This window comes from Rhincodon typus, chromosome 1 (genome assembly GCF_021869965.1).
Source record: "Rhincodon typus isolate 14 chromosome 1, sRhiTyp1.1, whole genome shotgun sequence".
Lineage (NCBI taxonomy): Eukaryota > Metazoa > Chordata > Chondrichthyes > Orectolobiformes > Rhincodontidae > Rhincodon > Rhincodon typus.
In genome coordinates this window covers 29,633,776-29,656,163 of record NC_063332.1, presented here as the reverse complement: position 1 = coordinate 29,656,163, position 22,388 = coordinate 29,633,776, and the positions used below count along the sequence as shown (strand labels likewise).

Below are 22,388 nucleotides of genomic sequence, written 5' to 3'. Positions count from 1 at the left end.
GAGCTGATGGGCTGAGAAGTGGCAGATAGAGTTTAATTTAGATTTGGCATTTTGTAAAGGCAAATCAGGGCAGGACTTATACACTTAATGCTAGGGTCCTGGGGACTGTTCACAAACAAAGAGACCTTGGGATGCAGGTTCACAGTTCCTGGAACATAAAGTCACAGGTAGACAGGGTAGTGAAGAAGGTGTTTGGTACACTTGCCTTTATTGGTCAGTACATTAAGTTTCGGAGTTGGGAATGTCATGTACAGAACATTGGTGAGGGCTGTTTGGAATACTGTGTTCAATTCTGGTCTCCCTGCTTCTATAGGAAAGCTGTTACAGGGTCATAGGGTTCTACAGTATGCAAACAGAACCTTCAGTCCAACCCGTCCATGCTGACCAGATATGCTAAATTGATCTAGTCCCATTTGCCAGCATTTGGCCCATATCCTTCTAAACCCTTCCTATGCAAATACCCATCCAGATCCCTTTTAAATGTTGTTATTCTACCAGATACACCACTTCCTCTGGCAGCTCATTCCATATATACACCACCCTCTGCATTAAAAACTTACCTCTTAGGTCCCTTTTAAATCTTTCCCCTCTCACCTCAAACCTATGCCCTCTAGTTTTGGACTCCCCTATGCTGAAGAAAAGACCTTGAATCAGCAGGTCAGATAGACAAGATAAATAACAAGGCAAATATGATACTTGCCTTTATTAGTCAAATCATCGAACACAAGAGCAAGCAGATTATGATTTAGCTGTATTTTTCATTAGTTGAGCCACAGCTGGAGTACAGCCTTGCAGTTCTGATTGCCACATTATGGGAAGGATGTGATTGCACTAGACATGGTGTAGAAGAGATTCACCAGGATGTTACCTGGACTGGAGTGAATCAGCTACGGGACTAGATATGCTGGGGTTGTTTTCCTTAGAGCAGAGAAGGCTGGGGGTGGGGGACGTTGGTTGAGGTATGAATGGCAGAGAGGGTAAATAGGATATAGATAGATGAGGAGAAACCGTTTCCCCTTAGTAGAGGGGTCAATGATCAGAGGCACAATTTTTAAGACAGGGAGCAAGAGGAGTTTTAGAGGGGATTTGAGGATTTCTTTTAAAACCAGAAAATAATTGTTTTAAAATGTAGTAGAGGCAGGAATTCTCAAAACATTTAAGCAATATTTAGGTGAACATTTGAACGAAATAGCACACGGGACTGTCGGTTGCGTCATAGATCTTTTACAGCAAAGTCTGTTGTGTGGTTTCCAAAGTGTCGGATGTTTGATAACAGACAGAGCTATGACGGACTGAAGAGCCTCTTCCGCACTGTCCTATCTCACGAGTAGTGACGCGGGAAATCTCGCGATATGAACTCTGTGATTTGGGTTCCCGTGAGCCTCTGGTTCTCTCTTTTCCTGCCGGCGGTTGGAGGTGAGAGGTAAAGCAGGAGAGATCTGCGAGAAAGGCAGTAAACAAATCGCTGCTAATCTCAGACATCCGAATCGCACATTCTATATGTCCACTGATAATGGTTACACAGATTGATAAACAACTGTGTCCGCACGATATTATCACTTGAATCCGTTTTTAATGTAAAAGATGGAGCTGGTTTAAAAAAACTAGAGCCCGAGCGCGCAACAAAATGGCTGCCTGGACGGAGTCGCGGTGAAAAACCTTCATGTCAGGAGATTTTATATTTTGCTTTGAGTTCACTTCGTGTTAATGCTTCCGAGTTTATATTTTTCTGGGCCATTCCTATAAGCCTTGGAAGCAGCAGGGCTGGGGGTGACCGGTTTCTGCTTTAAACCCACACGGGTCCGACCACAGTCGGGGGGCCTGTGGCCTCTTGAACCAGAATATTGGCACAGCGTTTGTGTTGGAAGAACTGCGACAACCTGGCTTATAATCATGGTTTAAATAGGCGCTCGTCCTATTTGAGTGTTCTCTGATTTCTGTCTATCTCGTGTGTTAGGCCGTGGAGAGTGTTCCGTCAATGAAATGTGTTTTTAACTTTTACCTTGCTGGATTGTGTAGTGTGGTTGCAGTGATGACTTTCTTAGGACACCTTTGGACTAATCATGAAAGTACTTCATTTTCTGAGCTTCCACGTGTTGGCCTTTACTGAATTGGCAATGCCATTTCCTGTTAGTAATTCCATGGGCAGTACTCCTTTCAATCGTGTATAATTTAAATGTCTAACTTGATTAAGTGAATTTGAATCTGCTTTATTTTTCTTCCTAGTTCTGTGAAAATGGTCCGCTATTCATTAGACCCAGAGAACCCCACCAAATGTAAGTAGTTTACTTCTGTTGTATGTCTTGTCTTTTATTCTGCTTGTAACTTAAGTGATTTACCTCCCTCTTTTATTCTGCAGCATGCAAGGCACGGGGCTCGAACTTGCGAGTACACTTCAAGGTAAGTCTTAAGTACTACTCTGAAATTCTGGCTCATAAGGTTTAAGGGAAAAATATCAGCATGCAAATGAGAGAACATTTGCAGCTTATTTTGTAGTTGCATTGCATTTAAAATCAAAATGTTCTCCTTATAATTCAGGGCTTCATTATCTTGTCTGGTTAATTGAAAGTTCTCATCCTTGATTTCAAACCCCACCCCCCGTGGCCACTCCGATCTCTATGTCTACAGTACCTTATAGCTACTTGAGAATCATTGGTTGGAAAGTTCTGCTGTTGGTAGTTGTACAGTTAGCTCCAAAGATTCTCCAAGCCACCCACTTATCCCTTATTTTTGTTGAAAGGCACTGCTAAAAACTTTGATCAGATTTTTGCCTTTCTGTCCTATTATTGCCTTGGGTTTAATATTGCCTGAAAATTTTGTGGGGCCCTTGGGGTCAGGCAAACTCTTTGAGAAATTTTTCATTTACTGCTCTGCTAGCCTAGAGTTCATGTCGAGTAAGATTGAATTTTACTTATCTAATAGTTTATGGGCTAACATTAAAGCTAGCAGGTTCACTGATATGGTTAAAACTTGGAAAGCTGGGCAATCTCCGTTCTTTCCCCTCACTGCCTTGTTTGCGAGGTCAAATGGGAGCAGAAGTTGGTGATTCAAGCTACTGTCATTCTAGATCATGATTGTTATATCGGTATGCTATTCCCATATCCTTGATGTCATTAACTTAAAATCGATCAATCTCAGCCTTTTAGGTTGGAGAATTGCAAAAGATTCACCACACTGAATAAAGATGTTGTTCCACATCTCAGCCCTGAATGGTTTGCCTTTTATTCTAGGAATGTGGTTTCTGGTTGTGAACTCTACAATGTCTATTTTTGGTGTCTACTGTCTGTCCCCTTAAAAAATCTTAAGTCCTTTGAAATCAACACTCATCCATCTAAACACTGGAGAATACAGGCACAGTTTCCTTAGTTCTGTCTAATAGGGTGGCTGCACCTCCCCGGAACTAGCTGCTGAATCTCTGCTGCACTCTCTGTAGTTGTCCCCGTCTCTGATGGGCAATGGGATCGATCGCATCCTAGAATTAGAAACGCACACAGTATTTACAATGCCCCATTACACAGTAGCAAGTCTTTTGCTCCTTTCTGAACAAATGCTGAGCTTCCCAGCAACACTCGTCCGATAGAAAATAAAGCTATGCCACCTCTAATTTACTGATTTTTTTTGTTCCATTCAAAAATTGAGACCATTTATCTATGCTCAGTCTGGTCTCCTGTACATTATGCAATTGACTTGTGTCCTTTTGGCAGCTGAGTAGAGCAGTCAACACAGGAGTAGAAATATTGACTATGCATGGTTGTTTCATCTGCTGGGAAGAGAATGGTTACTGTGTTAAAATCCCCAGAAAGATCTTAGTGATTACTATCTTGATGCATTTCTGTAATGTCCACGAAGTAATACTGTCTTGAGTGACCAAATACCGATAAATCATGACACGGAGAGAGTTGGTTGATCTGTAGCCCAAGATATTCTGTTCCTAGAATACTCGTGAGACTGCCCAGACGATCAAAGGCATGCATATCCGCAAGGCGACAAAGTTCCTGAAGGATGTTGTGATCAAGAGGCAGTGTGTCCCTTTCCGACGCTACAATGGTGGAGTTGGCAGGTGTGCTCAAGTGAGTTAAAAGTTTAAGAAAGTGAGTCAAATGTTCAGGAGGATGAAATGCACAATAAGCCATCTATTTCGTTTAAAGCCAGCTTTTGAAGAAACTTGCTGGTTTGAACATAAATTTTCCTAACTTCTCTTGCACTGATTATGTCTGTCTCTATATAGAGACACTCTGGTGTAATTTTCAGCAAGTTTGGTTTGTCAGCTTAAAGTGAAAATTGCACTACTATTAGAAGAGCAAATCAATCTCTATGTTGTGATTTTTTTTTTGTGTTTCTGAAACAAAACAGAAATTGCTGGAGAGACTCAACAAATCTGCCAATATCTGTGGGGAGAAAATGGTTAATATTTCAAAACTGATGACTCTTCATCCGTATGGACGCAACCATTAACTCTGTTTTCTCAGCTGCCAGACCTGCTGAGTTTCCTCCAACAATTTTTGTTTCTGATTTCCAGCATCAACAGTTTTCTGTTTTTAATGCTTTGCGCTTCTGACTTCCCAGAATGTTGGGTTTGCAATGATGACCATCTTAGGACACCTTTGGAGTAGTCATGAAAACAATTATGATGTTCTGAGCTTCCACATTTTGGGCTTTATAGAAATATCAACCCTTCACAAACAAAAGTCACATGCCAAGTGAGCTTCTGAAGCCAGACCTGCAAATGGAGTCTGTGCTTACGTTTTCTGTTAAAAGTTATTGCTGACTTCTAGGTTGAGAAACATTGAATAGTGATTCAAGGCTGTGACTTGATATCCATTTATTCGTGAAAGGCAGATGTTTCATTTTTGTCTACTTCAGGTATATTGTGGAATTGATTGCTGTTGTGTTTTTTTATATGAAGGCTAAGGCCTGGCGATGGACACAAGGTCGTTGGCCTAAAAAGAGCGCAGAGTTTTTGCTGCACATGCTAAAAAATGCAGAGAGCAATGCTGAACTCAAGGTAAGTGTGTGCAAATATATGTTTAAGATACACTCATGAGTGGAGCTTTGAGAGGAAGTATACTTTTTATTGAATCAGAGATAGTAGGAACTGCAGATGCTGGAGAATCCGAGACAACAAGGTGCAGAGCTGGATGAACACAGCAGGCCAAGCAGCATCATAGGAGCAGAAAGGCTGACGTTTCGGGCCTAGACCCTTCATCAGAAATGGGGGAGGGGAAGGGCGTTCTGAAATAAATAAGGAGAGGGGGAGGCGGATAGAAGATGGATAGAGGAGAAGATAGGTGGGGAGGAAACAGACAGGTCGAGGAGGCGGGGATGGAGCCAGTAAAGGTGAGTGTAGGTGGGGAGTTAGGGAGGGGATAGGTGGGAGGAAGAACAGGTTAGGGAGGCGGGGACGAGCTGGGCTGGTTTTGGGATGCGGTAGGGGGAGGGGAGATTTTGAATATTTTGGAGTTTGTGTGGTGACTGCACCTGTGCTGCTGCATACCAATTTGCATTGCTTTTAAGGAAAGCTGCTTTCCATGGGGTCAGTCTACTCCAGCCCCTGGGTTCTTAGGTGCTCCTTGTGCTTCACACTGGGAGGAGGTTTGTGTCTAACAAAATGTATCTTCCATTCGTGGACATTGTAGTTTATTTCACAAAAATCCCATCGTGCTGACTTCAGCCATGTATATTCCTTTGCTTGCAAAATGTATTGGGCTCCATTTTAGCTCATTCCTGTGCTATTGCATTGGCTGATGGGGGTATCTTGCATTAAAATGCATACTGTCATGTCAGGTGTGTGCTGTACTTTAGGAAAGTTCTGAATATTTAGTGTGGCTTTTACAGTAACTGAAGACTAAACTTTCAGCTAGGTTATTAATTGATTTTGATATGTAACTTGGAAATTCTTTTTTTCTATATTGCATTGAAATAGTTTTAAAATACATGTGGTTACGATGATGACAATCTTAGGACACCTTTGGATTATACATGAAAACAATGATGTACTATGCTGAGTGACCATAACTTTATTTCTGCCTTGAATAATTATTTTAAAACTCACTGTCACTGGTGTAATGTGCTGATAAATAGGCCTGTGCCTGTCGTTCTGTGGATAGTATAACTGCAGCAGCCATGATATATTTGTGGAAGGGGTACCTGGTGACGTTAATGCATGTAGTCAGGATGAAATGAGCAAGTAGTTGTATTTCGACTTCTGCATTAGGTCAACTGATTTAAAAAGTCATATTTATGCCAAAAATATAACCGCAGTTGGCAAAGTGAGAGTTTAGTTCATGTCAATTGTGCGACTGTTTAGAGTCTATCAATGTGAGGAAATTACTATCTTGTGCTGCCACTGAAACATGTCGAAATAACACTACATTCCCTATGAAATGGGCTATTACATTTTTTTCTAACAATTTTATATGACCTTTTAATAGCATCATTACTTGTTTAACTTTAAATGTGGCTGGTCAAATGGTGTTTTTTCAACCTAGCACACTCTTAAAAAGTGCCTGATGTGCTGCCATATTTTGCAGTGAAATATGTGAAATATTGTTGTAAAAATGGGATAGATATGTAGTCACTTGGCTCAATGTTAATTCTGCTTCTCTTTACAGATGCTGCCAGACCTGCTGAGTTTCTCCACTTTCTATTTGTGTTACTGTATATACTATTGTTGATTGAATAACAAGTGAGTCAATTAAGTGATTAGACTAGATGTTTACAGAATTGAAATTTGACCACTGCAGTGAGTACAGTGGGTGTGGATGTAAATAGTGATTTATTCACAGTATTACTTGTTTCTTTTTAGGGTCTGGATGTGGATTCTCTAGTGATTGAGCACATCCAAGTGAACAAGGCGCCTAAGATGCGCCGGCGGACTTACCGTGCCCATGGTCGTATCAACCCATACATGAGCTCACCATGCCACATAGAAATGATCCTCACTGAGAAGGAGCAGATTGTTCCAAAACCAGAGGAGGAAGTTGTTCAGAAGAAAAAGGTGATCTCTTGTTTTCTCCTGAATTGAGGGGAGATATCTAATAGCTTGTGATCTTTTAGATCTTTGCACACTTTATATCCTCTTGATTCACATCGTCAAGCTACAAAACCAAATTGCTGAAGAAGCTGGAAGTCTGAAATTATAATAAAGCAAATCATCAATGTGTCTCTGAAACCAGAAGTTGGCATCTGCTCTGTCCTTGTATATGATGCCACTGACATTTGTATGTCTGAGGAACACGCGGTGACTTTAGCACCGGAGTAAAAGTGCACTACCTTTTTTTCTACGTCCTTGGTTGCTTAGTCTGTCCTCTTGATCAAGGGACGGTAAACTGAAATGGAGCAGGGCAGCGAGGTTTTGGTACCCAATGTCGGAAGTGGCCTATATATCCCCTAAATTGATTTAAAGCATTTGTAAATTAAATCCTTCTAATATTCTTAATTGCTTGCTGGCAGCTATCTGTGGTACTGGGGCCAGTGCATGTGCCCCAAAGTTACAGTAGCAGCAAAACAGACGATGCTGGAAATACTCAGTTAGGGCAAGTCTTGAACTGAAACAGAGTTTAGTGTGTGAGCTTGATGACTCTATCAGAATTGACCTGAAACAAAATTTATTTTGGTTTCCCCACACCGACGCTACCTGACCTGCTGAATCCTTCCAATGTTTTCTGTTTCTTTTTCTCAGCAAAGTTGGTTTCAACATGGGTGCAGATTTTGTTTTAACTCCAAGTCTTGATGTAGTTATTTGCTTCTTAACCAGTGAATGGCAAAACTCAGAATCCAGCATAAAGATCCTCAAAATTGCTTTAGTGGATAAAACAAGGAATTGAGTATATTTGCTTATGATTCAAGGATTACATACATAATGGAAAGAATGATAAGTCATTTGGCCTCTTCTCATTGAGTTACTGCTTGCCAAGTCTGATTATAAACTCTTGATAATTTTTAATTTCTTTAGATACAGCACGTTGGTTCAGTGGTTAGCACTGCTGCCTTACAGCACCAGGGACCCTGGTTCAATTCCAGCCACAGGCGACTGTCTGTGTGGAGTTTGCACATTCTCCCTGTGTCTGCATGGTTTTCCTCTGGGTTCTCCAGTTTCTTAACCACAGTCGAAAGATGTGTGGGTTAGGTGGATTGGCCGTGCTAAATTGCCCATAGTGTCCAGGGGTGTATAGGTTAGGTGGATTAGCCATGGGAAATGCAGGGATAGGGTGGGATGCTGTTCGGAAAGTCGGTGTGGACTTATTGGACTGAATGGCTTGTTTCCACAGTGTAGGGAATCTGATTGCTATTGGATCTGAGCTGGAAAGTCAGAAACTACAATCCTGTTAGTATAACAAATCTCGTTGGGAGGTCCAAATACAATCCCATCCGAGTCTTTGGTTATATGAAGAGTAAATTATGTTTGACTAATTTGGTAGAGTTATTTGAGGATGTAATGAGACTCGTGGATAACGGGAATTCTGTCGATGTGGCATGTCTGGATTTCTAGAAAATGTTTGATAAGTTGCATCATAAATTCTTATGGGGTTGGGGTAATTTATACTCTTAGAGGATTGGCTAACCAACAGAAAGCAGAGTGTGGTAATTGGGTCTTCTACTGGTTAGTGAGGTGTAACTAGTGGAGTGTAACAGGGTTTGGTCCTTGAGGCCCCAACTGTTTACAATCTGTATTAAGACTTGTATGTGGAAAAGATATTATGTGAGAGGTTAGCGATTTTGGTCAGAGGAATAGAAAGGTAACTTATCTGAATGGAGAAAATGTTTGGAGTGGTTGAGTATATAAGGATCTGGGTGTCACTGAATGAATCTTGGCATGCTAGTATACAGGTGCAGCAGGAAATAAGAAAAACAAACGGAGTTTTGGCATTAATTCCTAAAGGAATAGAGTACAAGTAGAGAAGTGTTGCTGTACCTGTATCAAGGCCTTAATGAGACTGCACCTGAAGTCTTGAATACAATTTTGGTCCCTTTCATTGAGGAGGGGTGTAGTTGTATTGGAGGCGGTTTAGAGGCGATTCACTGGATTGATTCAAGATGGTGTTTTATAGGTTGAGTGGTTTAGGCCTATGCTAGGAGGAGAGGGCATACAATTGAAGCATATAAGATGCTAAAAGGGTGTGACAGAGTGGATGTAGGGAGGATGTTTCCTTATGTGGGGAAATCTAGAATGAGAGGGCACAGTTTTAGGATAAGGGATAATAGATGTAAAACAGATCAGAAATTACTTTTGAGTTGTGAATCTGGGGGAATTCACTACCCCACAGTACATTGGATGCTGGGACATTCAGTAACTTGTGAGGAGCAGATAGATTTTTTAAAATTAGTAATGGGTTGAAGGGTCATGGAGAGCAGGCAGGAAAGTGGAGTTGAGACCAGGGTGAGATCAAATATGATCGTATCAAATATTGGAGCAGGCTCAGAGTTGAAGTGCATACTCCTGCTCCATGTTTTTCATTGTCCAAATTCAAATGATTTGCATTTAAGTACAAGGCTGATATGCTTCATAATATAAAACAATGGACTCGTGCTGGAAATCTGAAACAAATGAACAATAAATTTGTGGAGAAGCTTTTTATGTACCATGAAATGGTTGCTGAAATATGTGGTTGCAGTGATGATCATCTTAGGACACCTTTGGATATTAACCATGAAAAATAACTGTAAACTGAGCAACTGCATTCAGCACCATTTCCTACTCTCTTGGAGTGTGCAACCTAAAATGGGCTGCTTTGGAGTAAATGAGCAGTTTTCAGCTATCAGCCTGTAGTTGGAGTTACTCAAGTCCTTGTGTTAAGTTGTTTTGAGTGATGTATTAATTTCTCCGTAGGAGTATAAGAAATTTCTTATTAATTTTGTCTGTCTTTTTTTTTAGGTTTCCCAGAAGAAGCTGAAGAAGCAGAAGCTTATGGCTCGGGATTAGATTTTACTCATTTAACAGCAACTTCTGTACATAAAATAAAACTATTGGAAACCACTGTTCCGGCTTGTTCAATTCTGTTCATCTCGTTGGGGTGGGGGGTGTGTCCAATGCTGCCTCATGAAGGAGAAAATAGTTGGTATGGGGATTCTAGCAGGCATTCTGGGGACTTGCACGATGTGGCAGTGGCAGTGGGATTGCAAAAAAGGCACTAAAATTGGTACATGGTGGACAGTAAAGAAGATTATCTAAGATTACAAAGAGATCTTGATCAATTGGGTCAATGGACTGATAAATGGCAAGTGAAGTTTAATTTGGATAAATGTTTGTCTTACTAAAATGCAGTAGCGCACAAGAGCAGTACTTGCAAATTAAAGGTAGGGCCTTGGGTAGTATTGTAAAACAGAGACCTAGGGGTTCAGGTACATGATTCTTTGACATCTGGATCACATGTAGGCAAGATGGTTAAGAAGACATTTAGTATACTTGCCTTCATTGCTCAGAACTTTTGAGTATTGGAGTTGGGGCATCATTTTGAGGTTGTACAGGACATAGAGGCCTCTTCTGGAGTACTGTGTCCAATTATGGTTACCCTGTTGTAGGAAGGATATTATTAAGCTGCCAAGAGTTCAGAAAAGATTTACCAGGATGTTGTCAGGAATGGTGGAGTTGAGTTATAAAGAAAGGATGGATAGGCTAGGACCTTTTTCAGTGGAGTATAGGAGATTGAGGGGTGACCTTTTATAGAGGCTTATATAAAAGTCATGAAGGATATAGAAAGGTGAATGGCAGGTCTTTTTGCTAGGATGGGGAATTTCAAGACTAGTGGTCATATTTTTAAGGTGAGAGGAGAACGATCTAAAAAAGACATGAGGGGCAACTTTTTTAAGAGTGGTTCGTGTGTGGAATGAACATCCAGAGGATGTGGCTACAATTACAACATTCAAAAGACATTTGGATAAGTACACAAATAGGAAAAGTTTGGAGGGAAAGCCAACCAACCACAAGATGTAATCTTGCTATGACTTTGTGAGATTATTTTGTCCTTTTTTTAAGAAAGATTTTAATACAGAAGTACGAAGCTGGTTGGAATGCCAGTAAACAGCTCATGAGGCTTTTTTTTTAAGAAGCTGGAACAGTAGAAACAGCCTGGATGGGCGTGGCCAGCTTTCTCAGATCGGAATTTCCAGTTTTCAGTTACTTAGCTTTGAAATTCAGCATCAGTTGCTATTGGAGTCTCAACAGGATTGGAAGCTGCAATCAAGGTCTCCTAGTTGCTATTCTAAGTTTTGGCTTGATCTCTCTCTCTCTCCTTCATATCCCCACCTTTCCCCCGCCGCCAAGTCCTCTAGTTGTTAAAGGAGCAGGGATGACAGTCAGTGAAGTGCTATGCTCCTGTTTGTTGTGGGAGATCGGAGCAGTTGACTGACTCTAGTAACTGCAGGAAGGGTGTCTAGCAGCAGCTCCTCTCAGGTGGCATGGATTGGTTGGATGCACTGAGGAGCATACTGGAGATGGAGGGTGTGATAGAAAGTAGTTTCAGGGAGGAGGTCATGCCGCAGGTATAGGCAGTTAGACAGGTAGTGCAGAAGTCTCATGGCTATTCCCTTCTCAAACATGTATACCGTTTTAGGTTGTAGACATGCTTGCTGAGTTGGTGTTTGATTGCAGATGTTTTGTCACCCTGCTAGGTAACATCATCAGTGTGCTTCCAGTGAAGTGTTGGTTCCACTTGTTATTTATGTGCCTTGTTTTTGTTACGTAGCAAGGTGACAAAATGTCTTCAAGCAAACACACCGGCTTAACGAGCAAGTCTACAACCTCATCCACAACCCAAGCTACAAATCTTCTCAAAACTTTTAAAGTATATCATTTTGGATACTACTGGATGGGTGATGGGAACAGCCTCTCAGGGAAAGTAGCAGCAGCAGGCAGGTTTTTGGCACCAGGACTGGCTCTGCTGTATAGCAGGGTATGGCAAAGTCTAATGAGTAATTGTGATGGGTCTCTCTAGTCAAAGGCATAGACAGGCACTTCTGCAGCCACAATTGAGACTCCAGAATGGTGTGCTGTCTCCTTGGTGCCACGGTCAAGGATGTCTCGGAACTATTGCAGCAAATTCTCAAAAGGGAGCATGAATAGCTGGAGGTTGTTGTACCCATTGGTACCAATGATATAGGTAGAAAAAGAGATGAGTTCCTCCACAATGAATATAGGGAGAGAGGAGGTTTAAAAAAAGCAGGACCTCATCGATAATAATCTGGATTACTCTCAATGCCACATGCTAGTGGTAGTCAGAAAAGAGATATAGATGCGCAGATGAAAGTGGGGCATCACAGGCAGACAGGATGGTGAAGAAAGCTTTTGGCACGCTTGTCTTCATCGACCAGAGTACTGAGTACAGGTGTTGGGACTCATGCTAAGGCTGTATGAGAGGTTTGTATGCAATATTCCAAATATGGGAAAAATGTTGTTAAATTGGAATGGGTGCCAAAACAAAGTTGCAAGGATGTTGTATCAGAGATAGTAGGAACTGCAGATGCTGGAGAATCAGAAATAACAAGGTGTAGAGCTGGATGAACACAGCAGGCCAAGCAGCATCAGAGGAGCAGGAAGGCTGACGTTTTGGGCCTGGACCCTTCTTCAGAAATGGGGGAGGGGAAGGGGAAGGGGGTTCTGAAATAAATAGGGAGAGAGGGGGAGGCGGATAGAAGATGGATAGAGGAGAAGGTAGGTGGAGAGGAGACAGACAGGTCAAAGAGGCGGGGATGGAGCCAGTAAAGGTGGGGAGGTAGGGAGGAGATAGGTCAGTCCAGGGAGGACAGACAGATCAAGGGGGTGGTATGAGGTTAGTAGGTAGGAGGTGGGGGTGGGGCTTGAGGTGGAAGGAGGGGATAGGTGGGAGGAAGGACAGGTTAGGGAGGCAGGAACGAGCTGGGCTGGTTTTGGGATGCCGTAGGGGGAGGGGAGATTTTGAAGCTTGTGAAATCCACATTAATACCATTGGGCTGCAGGGTTCCCAAGTGGAATATGAGTTGCTGTTCCTGCAACCTTCGGGTAGCATCGTTGTGGCACTGCAGGAGGCCCAGGATGGACATGTCGTCCGCATTTCCCGCAACTCATCCCTCACAAACGGCCTGGACCGTGTCTCCCACATTTCCCGCAACTCATCCCTCACACCCCCTCCCCACAATAACAACCAAAACAGAATCCCCCTAGTCCTCATCTACCACCCCACCAACCTCTGGATCCAATGCATCATCCTCCGACACTTTTGCCATCTGCAATCCGACCCACCACCAAAGACATTTTTCCCTCCCCATCCTTATCTGCTTTCCAGAGGGACCACTCTCTCCGGGACTCCCTTGTCCGCTCCACACTCCCCTCCTGCCCCACCACACCCGGTACTTTTCCCTGCAACCGCAGGAAGTGCTACACCTGCCCCTACACCTCCCCCCTCACCCCCATCCCAGGCCCCAAGAAGACTTTCCACATCAAGCAGATGTTCACCTGCACATCTGCTAATGTGGTATACTGCATCTGCTGTTCCCGTTATGGCCTCCTCTACATCGGGGAAACCAAGCGGAGGCTTGGGGACCGCTTTGCAGAACACCTACGCTCGGTTTGCACTAAACAACTGCACCTCCCAGTCGCGAACCATTTCAACTCCCCCTACCATTCCTCAGACGACATGTCCATCCTGGGCCTCCTGCAGTGCCACAACGATGCTACCCGAAGGTTGCAGGAACAGCAACTCATATTTCGCTTGCGAACCCTGTAGCCCAATAGTATCAATGTGGATTTCACAAGCTTCAAAATCTCCCCTCCCCCTACCGCATCCCAAAACCAGCCCAGCTCGTCCCCGCCTCCCTAACCTGTCCTTCCTCCCACCTATCCCCTCCTCCCACCTCAAGCCACACCCCCATCTCCTACCTACTAACCTCATCCCACCCCCTTGACCTGTCTGTCCTCCCTGGACTGACCTATCTCCTCCCTACCTACACTCACCTTTACTGACTCCATCCCCACCTCTTTGACCTGTCTGTCTCCTCTCCACCTATCTTCTCCTCTATCCATCTTCTTTCCGCCTCCCCCTCTCTCCCTATTTATTTCAGAACCCCCTTCCCCTCCCCCATTTCTGAAGAAGGGTCTAGGCCCGAAACGTCAGCCTTCCTGCTCCTCTGATGCTGCTTGGCCTGCTGTGTTCATCCAGCTCTACACCATGTTATCTCTGTTACAAGGATGTTATCAAGACTGGAGGGTTTAAGTTATAAGGAGAAGCAACATAGGCTGGGACCTTTTTCCTGGAGCATAGGAAGCTGAGGGGTGACCTTAAGACATTTATAAAATCATGAGGGGCATAGATAAGGTGAATAGCAAAGGTCTTTCCCCCAGGTTAGGAGAATCCAAAACTAGAGGGCATAGGATTAAGGTTAGAGGTGTAAGATTTAAAAGGAACCTGAGGGGCAACTCTTTCATACACAGGGTGGTGCGTGTATGGAATGAGCTGCCAGAGGAAGTGGTAGAGGCAAATACAATTACAACATTTAAAAGACATTTGGACAGGTACATCGAAAGGAAAGGTTTAGAAGGATTATGGGCCAAATACAGGCAATGGGGCTAGTTCAGTTTAGGAAATCTGGTCAGCATAGACAAGTTGAGCTTAAGGGACTGTTTCAACCTGTGTGACTCTGATCGCCAACCTGCTACTACCTTGACTTTGATGAGATCACACCTTAACTTTCTAAATTCTTGAGAAAACAAGCCTAATTTGTGTAATGTCTCCTCATAACTTTATAAACCAGATAGGTTTTTAGAACAATCGATAATGGTTTCAAAGTCATTATTAAATATTACTCATCGGGGAATGATAATCTCAGTTTATTTAAAACACATTTACTTCACAAGTTATGAAGTAGACATTATAGCAAATCTAATGTGTGCAGTTTCCAGACTCTGAAGCAGTCACTATCGGAAGCATCAAATTGCACATTTTTCAACCCTAGTGAGACAACCACCCTGGAGACAACAAGGTGTAGAGCTGGATGAACACAGCAGGCCAAGCAGCATCAGGAACAGGAAAGGTGACGCTTCGGGTCTGGACCCTTCTTTAGAAAATCTGGAGACCCACCCTGGAGACAGATGTCTTACAAAAATGTATGAGAGCATGCATGCTACAAAAAAAAAACGGATTGCATTTGCTTCAAAAGCTCTGTTTATAGTTAATTACAACTACTCAACTTGGTGAACAGGCTACGTTCACTTCAATTTTGGAGTAGTGCACTTTCATACCTATATATTTGGCAAAAGATTTATGATAAAGACTGACTATAAGCCACTTGAGATGATTTGGAGAAAACCATTGACCACTGAGCAATAATGACCTGATTCAATTTAGCACCATCCCAAACATGAAAGCATACTGGCCTTTTCGGGAATGATCTAGGCGGCTCCCAAGGAAGCATTTTTAAAGGAATTTAGGTCAACATATTCGAATCATTGCAATCAGATATTTTTCAACAGCTTCACATGTCACCTATGGACATATGCAAATAAGAAGTCTCGTCAGATTGGAAAAGAAGTCATTGATACTACATGACGTCCCTGCCCACCCTTAGTCCAAAATCAAATCCGATCTCTTTCATGTCCATGGAAATGACTACACTGTCATTGTTCACTACCGACTGCCCTACTGTTTGTCAAGTACAAAGTACAGGGGGTTCCACTATAACATGATAGTTGCATTCCTGCACAACATCACATTTTAGAAAATTGCGCTATAGAAATAACAGGGTTTATGGGAAAAGTGGAGTCGAGGCAGACCACCAAAAAAATCATTGAAAAGCCTAACACAAAAAGAACACAGTGTGAATAAATGTTTAATTGATATCTCATAATAAAATAAAAGTAAATTTAACACCTTATTTGAAAAAAAAGTCAACATCTCTTGATGGGGGAAAGAGATTTTGAGGTTGCTCTGTTGTTAATGCAAGGTCTGAGGGTCATTATCACCATCACCACCTTCAGGTGCAGTTGTGCTTGCAGGGTTATGGCAAAAAATAGTTAATCCAGAAGTGGATGGCTGTGGTTAATTGTTTTCTGACTGTTTCTTCGGAATTGGCTTAAAAAAGACATCCAGTTTTTGGTGCTTTGCCCTTTTTCTTCTTTCATGAAGAAGCTGTTCATAGGGTGCCAAATAAGATCTTATTCCACAAACTGCTACCCTGCTGCGTTCTGCATTGTAATCATTAAGAGCTGCAACTGCTTCTCAATTTCTCTCAGGATAGAAGACAAAACAGAAGTGGAAAGCTCTTGCAGTGCTGCACCCTGGGCTACTTCTTCTTCATCTCCAGCTTCCACTTCCCTCTCAGTGACAAGTTGTTGTAGATCAGCAGAAAGGTCTTCATAGTGGGACTCAAGCAGCTCTTCAACAGCCTTACTCTCCACTTCTTCAAATCCAACTTACTTTGCAAGAACTACACAATGTTCTTTGATTCTTGGGACCACCTCTGACGGATCAAAGGTTTTAAAGCCTTGAAAAAAATCTGGGGAGTAGCTTGCGCCAAACTGCATACAAGCCGTCCTTACTGACATCACATGCAAAATGATCATATGATGTCAATGTGTACTCCACCATGCACTAATGGAATCCTGTTATAGCCAACACAAGTTCACATTTTAGAAGTAGCATTCTCCTATTCGTCAGCCGTGTTATAGCCAATCTGAGGTGCCGGAACACACTTAATATCAGTTTACAGCACTTCATTTGATCCCCAAGGTAGATCATTATGAACAATGGTCACAATTTATTGGTAGCTATTTTAGAACACGTGAAAGAAATGGAGTATAGATTACAGTACTTCTCAGCATTATGCCAAGTTTAATGATCTAGCTGAACAATCTGGTTTTCCTTCCAAAACCCCATGATTTCCCCCAGTCTCCAACTGCCGGCTTCATCAATTCTCTTGTACCACTCCTTAAGGTGCTCTCTCTCCACCAGCTCCATCATTCTCATTCTCCCCTCCTAACTTCAACAATCCCGCCTCTCTCCCTCAGCTCCAGTATTGTCCCTAGTTACCCTCATCCAGCTCCATCATGCCTCTGGTTTTTACCCCTGCTCCAGTTCCATCATCAGTTCCCCTCATTTCCATGAAGTTCACTCGCTCCGCCTCATCCCGAGGACGTCACGTGGTATCTCAGTTGACGGACTTCTGATTGGTTACCTGAGGTACCGGTCTCTGTGACACGGAGGACCTATGACGTCATCCAGACCACCAACCAATCATTGCGCGTGGCCCTCACAGACCAACCAACCAGGACGCGGCCTATGGCCCCGGCCGATGAAGGACCAATAAGCGACAGTTACGGGGCAGATTGGATCATAGGCAGCCAGTCAGAGAGGAGAAGCTGACCTTGTGATACGGACGTCAGCTGGGGCCCAAATTTGCTGCTGCCTCCGGGGCGTTTGTAGTTGACTGAGACCCGTGGAAGGTTATCGGGCTTTGGAGCTGTTGTCGGTGAGTGAACGCGTTCCCGTGGGATAGTAAATGGTTATCTTTAACACTCTAGCCTCAATGAAGGGTGTGAGGAACTGGCTGTTGCCTTTTAAATAGTATGTGGCGGCGTCAGGTTATTCGCAGGCCCGGGAAACAACGACAACGACAACAACAACAACGACCACCACCACCGAACAGCAGGAGTTTCAGCGCTTACTGCTGCTTCGATGGCCACCTTCGCTAAACTGAATGAGCCAGAGAGGACAAGCTACAACGTTTTTTATTTTTAGGCACGAATGGCCTCATGCAGCAGAATTTGAGGCTGCGGCATATAAGGCCGTAGGGTGACAGAGGGTTAGAGAACACTTTGTATATATCTTGTATTCTTTAAGGGGATGTGTGGGCGTCGCTGGCTAGGCCAGCTTTTGCTGCGGATCCCTAATTGTTTAAGAGTTCATCACATTGCTGTGGTCCGAAGCACAGCGCTGCGGGTCTGGATCGATAGTTTAATGACATTGTCACCACGCATCTACCTCCTTGCCTGCATTTCAGACTTTAGTATCCTGATAGGTGAAAGCATAGGCACCAAGAACAGTAAAATTGGGATGCTGAAGTCGGATAAGTGTAGGTACCTTGGAAAGTTGTGGAGCTGGAGGAGATTACAGAAACGGAGAGTTGTCATACTTTGGGGGGGGGGGAAGGAATTTGAGGATTTTCAGTGAGACTGGGCATGTTGGGTGATCAAGGTTAGGGAATTTTGGAATTGGGAGAAAACTAATCAAAAAGTGTAGGAAGAGATAACAAGGTGTAGAGCTGGATGAACACAGCAGGCCGAGCAGGAAGGCTGACGTTTTGGGCCTAGACCCTTCATCAGAAATGAAGGGTCTAGGCCCGAAACGTCAGCCTTCTGGCTCCTATGATGCTGTGTTCATCCAGCTCTACACCTTGTTATCTCAGATTCTCCAGCATCTGCAGTTCCTACTATCTCTCCTACAAAAAGTGTAGGAATATAGTTTCCCAGATTTAATAAAAGCTAGAAAGTGGTGTTCCAGGAGGATCAGTGTAGGGGCTACTAGTAATAGTTTACACTGTTTATATCTTGGAATATGTAGCCCAATAACAAATTGTGGAATGGCATTGCTTTAAAAAAAAAACAACACAATGCAATAAATAATTGGAAAATTTTGTAGATTTGGCAGTAAAGTGGCAAATTAACTGGATAAATTATCTATGATCTATAGAAACCTTACCTGTGGTGTAGAAGAGTAAATGGATCTAGAATACAGATTAAATTTTAAAATTCCAGCTTAACTAAAGTAAAACCATGAAAGCCCTGGAATTTGTTTCTAAAAGTATAGAATTCAAAAATAGGTCCTCGGACTCTGTTTTTGCTAAAACTGCACAAGACACTAGTCGACCATCTTTTGTCAGAGTCATACACTATGGAAACAGGCTCTTCGGTCCAACTAATCTGCACGGACCAAACATCCCTATCTGTCCTAGTTCCATTTGCTAGCATTTAACCCACATCTCTCTCAACCCTTCCCATTCAGATACCCATCCAGGTGTAGAGCTGGATGAACATAGCAGGCCGAGGAGCAGGAAGGCTGATGTTTCAGGCCTAGGTAGAAGGGTCTAGGCCTGAAACGTCAGCCTTCCTGCTCCCCTCTGCTGCTTGGCCTGCTGTGTTCATCCAGCTCTACACTTTGTTATCTCAGATTCTCCAGCATCTGCAGTTCCTACTATCTCAGATACCCATCCAGATGCTTTTTAAATGTTGTAATTGTACCCGCCTCCACCATTTCCGCTGGCAGCTTGGTCCATACACACACCACCATCTGAGTGAAAAGGTTACCCTTCAAGTCCTTTATAAATCTTTCCCCTCTCTCCTTAAATCTATGCCCTCAAGGTTTGGACCCCCTGTCCCTAGGCAAAAGATCTTTGCTCTCCACCCTGTCCATGCCCCTCATGATTTTATAAACCTCATAAGGTCACCCCTCAGCCTCATCTGGTGTACTGTGAATGTTTTCTTAATGATACAGGCATAAAGGCAGACCAGAAAAGGTTCACTAGGCTGATACCAGGTATGGAAGTGATTGTCTTATGAGGTAGGTTGAGTCTGTACTGATTGGAATTTAGAGGAATGAGAGGCAACCTTATCAAAACATAGAGGATTCCTAGGGGACTTAACAGGGTAGATTTGGGAAAGCCTAAGACCAGAGGGCATAATCTCAGAATAAGGGGTCACGCAGATGAGGAACTTTTTTGAAAGTAGTGAATCAGTAGAATTCTTCTCAGGATTGTCGAGGCTGTGTCAATAAGTACGTTTAAGAGTGAGAGTTTTTTTGATCAGGAAGGGAATCAAGGTTTATAAGGAAAAGAAAAGGAAGTGGTTTGAGGATTCGCAGATCAACTGTGATCTGTGGTGGAACAGAGTCAGTTGGTTGAATGGCTTTCTCTACTCCAGAAGAAACTGGTCTTTATGGAGTTGTGGACAACTTGTCCTCCTAGTACTGTGCACAGTCTGATCTCCATTTCACAAAAACAACATAGAAGCACTAGAGAGAGATCAAAAGATTAGAGAGTGGTTCCAGAACTGAGACTGCAGCTGTTGGGGTGTTTTTTTTCTTGAATAGAACTTGGAGAGCTGATCGTTAAAGTTGTGTTGGACAGGCTAAATGCAGAAATCTTTGCATTTGTGGAAGAATCCAAAACTAGGGGCAACAAATAAGAATTGAGATCCAATAAGGATATATGGAGGCTTTCTTCTTGGTGATTAGAAACTGTAACTTTTTAATACAAGTAAAGATTGGGATATGTGGTTTAGCTAATTTCGAAAGGAAACTGAAAACATACTTGAGGAAAAAGGGGGACAAAGTACTGCTGACAGGCTGCAATGAAATGGGGATAAGCTTGTGAATTTATTAACATCACAGGTATTTGAGTTAAATGGTCTTTTTCTGCGTTCTATGTTCTCATTAATTCTATCATAATGATTGGATTGTATTTTGAACATCTTGCACAGTGATTGCAATTATCAATATGCACAGGAAGGGGCCACATATTGTAAGTGGAATAAACATTGATAGCTTGCCAAAGTATATAGGACATGGGGGATTTTTCAACTAGATTCTGCTGTGTCTTCAGATTTCAAGTTGACTTTCCTGTAGGTTAATTTAAAAATACAACAATGCATGAATACTCCTTGGAAGCCAAGATGTAGGTTACCAAAAGTTTATCAGTGATTGCAGAGTGTCCCCATACAGAAATTTGAAAATCAATGCTTGTTAGCTTGAATGGTATAAATGTGTAAACAAGAGAGAACTGTTGATCAGTTAGTTGATACACGTCTAGTCTAATCCCTACTTTAGACTACCCACTATCAAATATTTCTTTATCTGTAGTGGAGAGGTAGGTTAGTTGATAGTTCTTCCACATATACCAATAACTCTCTTGTTTTTCAGATAGTGATCTTTGGGGGGTGATGGATGCAGGATTTCAACCGAATGTGCAGATTTAAATAACTTTTTGAAGGTTGTGGCCTGTCAAATTATCTAGGATTCCAGATTCTGGCATTGAAATTGCTGAAATAACATACATTTTTCAGAAAACTGATGCAGGAAAGTATCTATGAAGATCATGAGTAAATAATCCCAAAAAAAACTTTGTATAAATGTAAGCAACATAAGGTATATCTTCAGTCTCTCTTTTTGGATGGTTCCACTGAAGTATCCTACACAATTGTTGAAGCTGTAGGCTGAATGACAAAGGTATGGAGTTATACTATAGAACTTTGAATAGCCCGTGGGAATTGGAGAAACAGATTTGGAAGCAGTTCATAGATGTAAAAACACCAGGGTTGTGTTGGTGGGCAATTTTAACTTCCCCAATATTCACTGGGACTCCCTTGGTGCCAGGTGCATACGTGGGGCAGAATTTGATGGGTGCATTCAGGAGGGATTCTTGAAACGATATGTAGATTGCACCTTTCTTGAGTTCTAGCCATATAGCCTCACTGGATGAATCTTCCAAGATGCCCTCTCTTAGTAAAGCTGTGGCATTCTCCTTAACCAATAATGCAAATTCCCCCACCCCTCTTTATCATGCTGGAAACATCTAAGCCTTGGAATGTTGAGCTGACAGTCCTGCCCTTCTCTAAACCAAGTTTCTGTAATGGCTACCACATCTTAGTCCATGTATTTGTTCAGGCACAAAGCTCATCTGACCTATCTCTTGTATTCCTTGCATTCTTCAAAACAACTTCAATAGATTTCCCTTTCACAAAACTATGACTGTGGGGTGGCAATGACCTAGTGGTGTTATATCGTGGTGGAGTATTAATCCAGGGACCCAATGATTGTCCTCTGGGCCCTGGTTCCTGTCATGGCAGCTGGTGGAATTCGAATTCAATAAAATCTGAAATTAAGATTATGATTGTGAAACCATTGTCAAATATAAAAAAACTCATCTGGTTCATTAATTTCCTTTAGGGAAGGAAACTGTCATCCTTACCTGGCCTACATGTGACTGCAGATCCACAGTAATGTGGTTGACTGTTAACTGCCCCTGGGCAGTTAGAGGTGGGCAATAAATGCTGGTCTAGCCAGTGATGCCCACATCCTGTGAATGAATGAAAAACTGTGCCTGATTACCCTGAACTTATCTAATGTGCCCTGCTACAGCTTCATTAACAACAGCTGTCAATGTTGCCTCAGGGAGGCAATCGCTGGACTGTTAATCCAGACATCCAGGTAATGTTCTGGGGGTGTGGGTTCGAATCCTGTCATGGCACATGGTGAAATTTGAATTCAATAAATATCTGGAATTGGAGTCTAATGTCCTATGAATCCATGTCGATTTGTCAGAAAAACCTATCAGAGATAGTAGGAACTGCAGATGCTGGAAAATCTGAGATAACAAGGTGTAGAGCTGGATGAACACAGCAGGCCAAGCAGCATCATAGGAGCAGGAAG

The 22,388-nt window shown here is 42.7% G+C and overlaps 2 protein-coding genes and 4 non-coding genes across 7 annotated transcripts in view; all 6 read left to right on the top strand.

Annotated features, from left to right (window-relative positions):
• The first annotated feature begins 1,373 nt into the window (after nt 1-1,373).
• rpl17 (ribosomal protein L17) lies at nt 1,374-9,977 on the top strand. 2 transcript variants are annotated; one of them, XM_048595798.1, is made up of 7 exons: nt 1,374-1,416; nt 2,227-2,276; nt 2,360-2,400; nt 3,936-4,070; nt 4,907-5,005; nt 6,806-6,997; nt 9,875-9,977. In XM_048595798.1, exons 2-7 carry the CDS (start codon nt 2,237-2,239, stop codon nt 9,920-9,922), a joined length of 555 nt encoding a protein of 184 aa, XP_048451755.1. In that variant the 5' UTR covers nt 1,374-1,416; nt 2,227-2,236; the 3' UTR covers nt 9,923-9,977. The 2 variants fall into 2 exon arrangements, with proteins under 2 accessions (XP_048451755.1, XP_020373703.1); XM_020518114.2 differs by having other exon boundaries at nt 1,384-1,423.
• Nucleotides 2,025-2,090, top strand: LOC125484980. The gene has a single exon (XR_007263765.1). It is a non-coding gene; the product is annotated as a small nucleolar RNA SNORD58 (small nucleolar RNA).
• Nucleotides 4,577-4,644, top strand: LOC125484982. The gene has a single exon (XR_007263767.1). It is a non-coding gene; the product is annotated as a small nucleolar RNA SNORD58 (small nucleolar RNA).
• Nucleotides 5,941-6,010, top strand: LOC125484985. Its single transcript, XR_007263769.1, has one exon. It is a non-coding gene; the product is annotated as a small nucleolar RNA SNORD58 (small nucleolar RNA).
• Nucleotides 9,609-9,676, top strand: LOC125484984. Its single transcript, XR_007263768.1, has one exon. It is a non-coding gene; the product is annotated as a small nucleolar RNA SNORD58 (small nucleolar RNA).
• A 7,324-nt stretch (nt 9,978-17,301) lies between the features above and the next one.
• Nucleotides 17,302-22,388, top strand: part of LOC109918212 (UPF0729 protein C18orf32 homolog) — a 12,410-nt gene continuing 7,323 nt past the window's right edge. The window contains exon 1 of the mRNA XM_020518113.2: nt 17,302-17,436. The gene's annotated coding sequence lies outside the window, so the exon portion shown is untranslated. The remainder of the gene's footprint in view (nt 17,437-22,388) is intronic.

Bases quoted from the DNA above. Each gene is read 5' to 3' on its own strand.
- rpl17 (XM_048595798.1), top strand. From the start codon at position 2,237: ATGGTCCGCTATTCATTAGACCCAGAGAACCCCACCAAAT. The intron at 4,071-4,906 runs GTGAGTTAAAAG...TTTTATATGAAG, and splicing joins GAGTTGGCAGGTGTGCTCAA to GCTAAGGCCTGGCGATGGAC. The intron at 6,998-9,874 runs GTGATCTCTTGT...CTTTTTTTTTAG, and splicing joins AAGTTGTTCAGAAGAAAAAG to GTTTCCCAGAAGAAGCTGAA.